The sequence below is a fragment of the Pseudophryne corroboree genome, chromosome 1, assembly GCF_028390025.1.
Source record: "Pseudophryne corroboree isolate aPseCor3 chromosome 1, aPseCor3.hap2, whole genome shotgun sequence".
Lineage (NCBI taxonomy): Eukaryota > Metazoa > Chordata > Amphibia > Anura > Myobatrachidae > Pseudophryne > Pseudophryne corroboree.
In genome coordinates this window covers 44,210,735-44,218,774 of record NC_086444.1, presented here as the reverse complement: position 1 = coordinate 44,218,774, position 8,040 = coordinate 44,210,735, and the positions used below count along the sequence as shown (strand labels likewise).

The window sequence follows — 8,040 nt, the reverse complement described above, 5'->3', positions numbered from 1 at the left end:
TGACAGGAGGTGTGGGGAGGAGCCGGGAGTAGAGGGAAGGGGGGGGGGGAGGGCCCCGATACCAGATCAGCTTCTGATTATGCTGCCGGCGCTGCTGCTGCTGTCATACATCAGTGTGACAGACGCGGGCTGCGGCGGCCGGCAGCAAGTTGTACTAGCAGAGCAGGGAAAGCGCCTCATGAGTCCGGCGCCTACCTGCCTTGCAGGCTTTGCTGAGCGGATAGCGCCGGCACTGCTGGAGGCATTACTATATAAGAAACATATAGGGATACCTCCTGTACAATAGCAATATATTGTAATGCCCCCAATTTAACAATATATAGTAATGCCTCCATTATGATAGGAAAATACAGCTGCTGTCACTCCCAGTAACCCTAACACAGTGGGGGGACCCATCCTGCTGCCAAGCACCATGGTCTTGTTGCTTTATGGCACATTATAATTGTGGTAATGGCAAAGTGTGTGGCAGGTGGTACTGAGTACCTGCTGCCAAGTTCTTAAGGGTACTCCATACCCAAGCCTACCCGCATACTTCCACCGCTGCTCTGATGTCAGTTACATTACATCCATTGTTGCTCCCTTAATATGTATCGGAACATTTATCCCTGTGACTGGCATCAGGTTTTTCCCTTTACACCCCATAGAACTGTACAGGAAGTCTGCAATATTTGGTTACCTACACCCTAACCCCCATTCCAAGTGTCATAACATTGACCTGTATAAAGTGGTGTACAAAGCTTCATCATGAACAGACCATTACTGCAAAAATATTTAATATACAAAAGTGCATAACATAAGTGACAGTGTGGTGGATGAAACAATTAATACAGGTTTACCTTAAAAGCATTTGTGTAAAATGCTGAGTGAAAGTATACAGTAAAGCTACATGACACATTTGATACCACAGATCGGTGATAGCCCACTTGGGTGAATTTGGTACAAAGTGACTGTAGACTGAAGTGCGGTCAATCATCCCTATTAGAGTCTGTCACATCAGCTTCTTCCTCCCCATGTGGGCAGCCAGCCAGCTGTGGGTAAAAAGGGCCGACCAGCCAGTTTAGTGGTGTGTTATTAACCAAGTAATCCATGAAGTCATCCATAGAACTCTTCATCTTGGTGAATTGCTCCTTGCTGGTGGCTAAGATGCCATCAGACAAGTCTCTGATGGAGGAGGCAGAACGGAAGTTCTGATAGACCTCGGTAGCCATGATGCTGATGTTCTGAGCCTTGCTCTGGATGTTCTGCGGAAGGCCTTGGACACCGGTCACCAGGGAGAGACAGGTGGTTTGCAGTTGTAGAGTCAGATGCCGGGCAATAGTCAAAGTGAGTGATTCAATTTGCTGAAAAACCAGAAGTTACAGGTTAGAGCATCAGAGTATTATTTCTATGCGTTACCTATTCAGTACTAGACACCTGGCATGTACACCAGCAGAGCAGCTTACCTCCACGCTCTCAGCCTCCCCACTAGCTTGCTGTCCTGTGCTTTTTGTCCATTCCACCCACGTGTTGTACATCCTATCCTGAGCGTCATGGATCTTCTGGTTGGCACCATTCATGTTCTCTCTTGCAAATTCAATCTAAAAGATGAGAAGCCTTTAATCACTTAAACTGGAAAAGGTTTATTCAGAAACTGATTTTTTGATTATTATATAATGAACATGTCTTTGCCTAAAGTACATAAACACTATCCAATACCATTTCATTATTTTATTCCTATAGCAATTTTTATGGTATACTGTGCATGAACTTGAAGTTATCAGTGGTCTTGTATCAATATGGGATTCCATAATGAAGATTATTAAATTAGTCACTAATAGATATAGATGAAACAAAAAAAACCCAATATCAGATGATTGATATTCTGATAATCAATGCTCATCTGTGAATGTGTGAAAGGCAGCGGTGTTCCTATGACCTGGCAGCTGCTGGGTATTTAAAAAATGGGGAAGTGGAAGTGCTGCAGTGTACATTCCTGCAGCAGCTGTTCCTCACCACCAGGTGGCGGTGCTGCCAGCTTCCCGATACAGCAGTGTTTGAGACATGGATGAGAAACCAAGGGTGCACACCACCACGATTAACAGCTGCTGGAATATAGACTTCCAGCAGCCACTCACTGGGTGTTGGACACATCAGATACAACCATGTCAGTGGTAGCCCAGCCATCACATCTGCTACAACCAGACCATGGAAGTGTTTATGAGCTCCTTTCTTCACCTTGAGCAAGATTCTAGATGTTGCTTCTTAGAAAGAAATAGTCCTTTACAGATACAGGTGGGCAACAAAAGTGATACTGGACAGGTGGTGGTCATGGTTATAAATCTGCAACTGACCAGATCAACGGTGTTCTGCAGCTGAGCAATGGCCTCCTGGTTCCGGCATTTGACCTCTATCGCTCGTGTCAGGGCTTGCTGATAAGCACGTTTATGGGCCTTGGTAGAGAGCGTCCCCAAGCGAACGTAGTAACTTGGTTTTCCGGCTGCCACTTCAAACCCCTCTGTTTTTGTCGATTCCTTAACTGAAATATATAAAAGCTTGAAATACAATGAAGCCATTTAAATGTCTGACTTAGCTTTTACAGCTGGCCTGTCAGTGGCCTAGTAAGTTGTAAGACTATACTTATACTTTGTGGTCCAGTAGGCCAAGTGTTTGTTCATGAACATACTGCTCACATCAGCTCCAGCTTACCCAGCTCTTCGTCTGTGGGTGGCAGGTATTGTTCCAGGAGACTCTCCGATGTAGTCAGTGCCATGTCCACATGGCTGCTGACCATCTGTGCTACACTGCTCCCCATAACGGTACTAATGCCCCCATTCACAGCGGCCTTGGTCATCTCTACACCGTCCTGCACAGCTCCCTTAGTTCTGCCAACTACTCCCGATATACTCTGTACGACCACATCCTTAGCACCAAGAACTGCCTCAGAGGCAGTGGAGACCACCTAGAGGAGGACACAGGTACTACAGAGAACATTTATACAACACACCTGTGTAACGCATGTTATCCTATGTGTATGATATTCAGTTATAGCTGCTGGGCTGTAAAGTTACCTTGTCAGTAGGCTGATAGAGAATGGGCAGCTTCACCTCAATCTTATCCAATCCTATACATGCAATGTTGTTAGCCAGGGCAACTAAAGGGTTTATTAAAAAAAAAAAAAAAAAAATATATATATATATGATAAAGCCACTTATGAAACAGTACATTGCACCAAACATGCATCTAAATGGAGTTGACCATCAATGATATAAATATAGAGATCCAGTGGCTCTCCAACATAAATGGTACAGAGCCCCAATGTTATTGCCAGGACATGGAGCCTAATGCCACCCCCTGATTGGCCTGCAGCCCTGCGAGTAATAGATGGGGGTTAATGATCAGTGGGTGAAGCCATCAATTGTTATACAACATTGATGCTAACCACCAATGGTACCATCAATTGCTAGCCTAGTGATGTGTATCTTAGACCAGGGACAGACAATATTTAGGCTACTTTCTATGCTAAGGTGATTTAAGATGGGCTTGTTTTTTGCATAGTAGGAGACCGTATTTACAACATACAAGACCATAAATCAGCATTTTACTGCTATGCCAACTAAATCCAGTGCTAATCCTCATTGTAAGAGAAAACATACAAGAGGTAATTATCAGCAACTGGATGACAAGCAGAATACAGAGTACAGTACTTAATGTATGTGTATTTTAATTAAGGACATACTAGGCTGTCAAATACGGACGCCTGTCCAGAGTGCGAGTACAGGAAAGTCAATAATGCATGACAGACTGAATCTAATATTGGGGGGGGGGTGTATTTATCACGGCTTGGGGACTGATCATGTAAACAGCCAATTATCCTTTAACTGCCAATAATCTCTCATCTCTGAGCTTTGATAAGTGTCCTCCTTAAAGATAGTTTCCAGACGCCAGAAAATACCAAAACCTACTCTGAGGCTCCAGTCTCTGCAGGATTGGCCTGGCGCTGGTCACAGCCACTGACGTGATGGTCTTCACACTTCTCTCAGCTACACTGCACACAGATTTCAGGTAGGGGTGGTTATCTTTGGTGTGGATAAAGGCAGAAGACACCATGTCATACGTTGAGCTCACCAAGGGGAGGTTGATCAACCGGACCACAACGCTCTACAGGAGAAACAGCCAGAGTTAGTACAACACCGTACAGCTGGGTTCTTCTCTGAGCAGATCAGGAGGCTACACCTGTGGACAGGGCTCTGGGTGCACATTTATTGTTTTCAGTTGTGACATATAACATTGGCAATTACCACTCGGTTTTGGTTTGTTTTTAAACACAAAAGTGTGAGTTTGAGATGCAGCAGTTGTATAGTACACAGGTTACTAGGACCAGTAATATCAGGACTACAGGTGGCCCAGTTGATCAGTCAGGGACTGCAGCACACATTGCACATGCAATATCTGGCTGCACTGTTAAAGGGGGTTGTAGACCACCACCATTACTTAAAATGAACAGGAGCAAACATACACCATTCTGTGCCTAGTCTACATACAATGCTCCCAAACTGCACTCCAAGTTTTAGTATCCATGCTTCACCACAGGTGACTCAATTAGTACCCCAGTCCATTTGATTTAATCATCTAGGTTCAAGCATAGATATTCTTAAAACCTGGACTGTAACAGTAGCATTTGGGAGGGGGGGTGACTGGTTTAGAGGAGCACACTACTAACCGCATAGGGCATGAGGCGAACAAGCATATATCCCTGAATATTAAGTGTAAATACTCCCAATACAGGGCATGTGACCACCTATAGGAATCCACATTACCATTCTCCAGCCTCACCTATACCATAGTGTCACCACACACTGTACTTACCTGCTGCTCTACTGTCTCTGCCATATTAACAGTCAGCCACCTAGGAAACATAAGATACACACATGTAAGAGCACAGAAGGCAGCAGTTATTCAGGGATGGACATCACTGCCTGATGGTTACAGACCATCGATGGTTCCCTTACAACTAGTTAGGCCAATCCCGGGATCAGGATCGGCGGGATCCCGGGATTTGGGCCCAAAAATGCCGGGATTTGAATCCCAGGATTGGAGCCTCCAATCCCAGGATTAGAGTGCACATGCAGTTTTGCCCGACAGTGCTGCCCGGCTGTCAGCGATGTAGTTACATCAGCTATGGACACACACTGACCGCGCTGGCGGCATTTCAAACGTAGCACCGGCCAATCAGAGCTGGCAGACCAGCATCCAATCAGGGAAGCGGCAGCAGCCGCGGCCCCTGATTGGCTGCCGCACTGTCAGTTCTGACTGGCTGGCGGCCAGCGCTACATTTGAAATGCTGCCAGCGCGGTCAGTGTGTGTGTGTCCATGGCTCGTGCCCGCGGCCCGCCTAAGTAGTAAGTGTTTAACTTGTCGCTACCTACACCCACACTCCCTCACTGCTCCAGACATCATCCCTCTGCTCACTACACACACTGGCACCTTCCCTTCCTGTACCTTACATGCTCACTACACACCCACGCTCCTCCCTACACCCACTCTCCCACTGCTCCCTACACCCACCCTCCCGCTGCTCCCTACACCCACCCTCCCATCCCGTTCCTTACATCCTCCAACATCCACCCTCTCTTGCTCCCTACATCCACCCTGCCTTACTGCCCTCCACATATACTTTCCCTGCTCCCTACACGGATACCTACTGCAATCCCGAGAATGAGCATTTTTTAATCCCAAATCCCAGGATTGAAAAAATGCCCCGGGATTGGCCTCCCTACTTACAACTACTAATATTTCAAACATTCAATGGCAGCATTCCAATGTTTGCAGCCATCAAATGGTGATGATTGGATGGTGTTCCAGTGGTTACCTGTATTCCAGTATCCTGAGCTCTGCACAACCTTCTTACTCCTTCCTGACTACTGCTCCCTGATTCAGGACACCCTGGCTTTTATAGGGGCTGCCTCACATGTGACCTGCTCTGTCCCTCCCCTATCTAAAGCTCAGGAGGAGGAGTCACAGGTGTGGGTGCAAATCATTAGTGTTTCCTGTCAGTTCCATAAGTGTCTAACTACATTTCTGTGACATGGGGCAGATGTTCTAAGCCTTGGAGAGAGATAAATAGGCTTACCATAATGTCCCTTTAAATCTAAGCACTCATGGATTACACAGATTCTCAAGCTCAGGGGTGTCCAACCTTTCACCTTCCCTGGGCCACATTAGAAGATGAAAATTTGTTTTGGGCCACAAATAAAATAAAATAACAGTAACGATACCTGATCATCCAAAAAAACCATAGAAAACATAGTTAACATATTAAACTTACTTGTAGCTGTGCCCCTGTAGCTGCGTCCCTTGTAGTTGTGCCCCTGTAGCTGCGCCCCTTGTAGCTGCGCCCCTTGTAGCTGCACCCCTTGTAGTTGTGCCCCTTGTAGTTGTGCCCCTTGTAGTTGTGCCCCTTGTAGTTGTGCCCCTGTAGCTGTGCCCCTGTAGCTGCCCCCTTGTACTGTGCCCCTTGTAGCTGTGCCCCTGTAGCTGCGTCCCTTGTAGCTGTGCCACTATAGCTGCCCCCTTGTAGCTGCCCCCTTGTAGTTGTGCCCCTTGTAGCTGTGCCCCTTGTACTGTGCCCCTTGTAGTTGTGCCCCTGTAGCTGCCCCCTTGTACTGTGCCCCTTGTAGCTGCCCCCTTGTACTGTGCCCCTTGTAGCTGCCCCCTTGTACTGTGCCCCTTGTAGCTGCCCCCTTGTACTGTGCCCCTTGTAGCTGCCCCCTTGTACAGTGCCCCTTGTAGCTGCCCCCTTGTAGCTGCCCCCTTGTACTGTGCCCCTTGTAGTTGTGCCCCTTGTAGCTGCCCCCTTGTAGTTGTGCCCCTTGTAGCTGCCACCTTGTACTGTGCCCCTTGTAGTTGTGCCCCTTGTAGTTGTGCCCCTTGTAGTTGTGCCCCTGTAGCTGCCACCTTGTACTGTGCCCCTTGTAGTTGTGCCCCTTGTAGTTGTGCCCCTTGTAGTTGTGCCCCTGTAGCTGCCCCCTTGTACTGTGCCCCTTGTAGTTGCGCCCCTTGTAGTTGTGCCCCTGTAGTTGTGCCCCTTGTACTGTGCCCTTGTAGCTGTGCCCTTGTAGCTGTGCCCTTGTAGCTGTGCCCTTGTAGATGTGCCCCTTGTAGCTGTGCCACTATAGCTGTGCCCCTTGTAGCTGCGTCCCTTGTAGTTGTGCCCCTGTAGCTGCGCCCCTTGTAGCTGTGCCACTATAGCTGCGCCCCTTGTACTGTGCCCCTTGTAGCTGTGCCCCTTGTACTGTGCCCCTTCTAGTTGTGCCCCTTGTAGTTGTGGCCCTGTAGCTGCCCCCTTGTACTGTGCCCCTTGTAGCTGCCCCCTTGTACTGTGCCCCTTGTAGTTGTGGCCCTGTAGCTGCCCCCTTGTACTATGCCCCTTGTAGTTGTGGCCCTGTAGCTGCCCCCTTGTACTGTGCCCCTTGTAGTTGTGGCCCTGTAGCTGCCCCCTTGTACTGTGCCCCTTGTAGCTGCGCCCTTGTACTGTGCCCCTTGTAGCTGTAAAAAAAAACACACACACGCACAAACACATACTTACCGCTCCTGCAGCGCTGCCTCCGTCTCCGTCCGCCGCTCCACGTGTTCTTGTACAACCAACTTCTCCCCTGGGCTCCTCTACTCTCGCGCTGCTCAGTCACGTGTGCCGCTATGCAGCAGAGGAGGGCTACACTGTGACTGACAGCGGAGAGGGCGTGAGCTGGTGCTGGTCCCAGCAGCAGCAATCCAATCAGGATGTGCTGACAGCCTGCTGGGGCTGGCTCAGCCTCACATGTGGTGTCCGTACTCCGGTAAAAAAAAACCTCTGCTGCAGTGCTGCTCCTGGGCCGCATTACTAGCCGACTTGGGCCGCATGCGGCCCGCGGGCCGCGGGTTGGACAAGCCTGCTCTAGCTGATTACAACCAGGTGAAATGCAGACTTGATGTCAGCCAGCCCAGGGACAGTATGGTAAGCCTAGAGATAAAGAGGCAGATGTATTAATCCTGGAGAAGTGATAAATCAGTGATAAGTGGAAG

The 8,040-nt window shown here is 48.5% G+C and overlaps 1 protein-coding gene across 1 annotated transcript; it reads right to left on the bottom strand.

The window, feature by feature from the left end:
* Nucleotides 1–756: 756 nt before the first annotated feature.
* LOC135055218 (perilipin-2-like) lies at nucleotides 757–5,929 on the bottom strand. The gene is made up of 8 exons (XM_063959012.1): nucleotides 5,849–5,929; nucleotides 4,846–4,885; nucleotides 3,942–4,137; nucleotides 3,048–3,130; nucleotides 2,686–2,938; nucleotides 2,331–2,515; nucleotides 1,443–1,577; nucleotides 757–1,340 (listed from the first exon to the last, which is right to left on the bottom strand). Exons 2-8 carry the CDS (start codon nucleotides 4,867–4,869, stop codon nucleotides 966–968), a joined length of 1,251 nt encoding a protein of 416 aa, XP_063815082.1. The 5' UTR covers nucleotides 4,870–4,885; nucleotides 5,849–5,929; the 3' UTR covers nucleotides 757–965.
* Nucleotides 5,930–8,040: the final 2,111 nt, after the last annotated feature.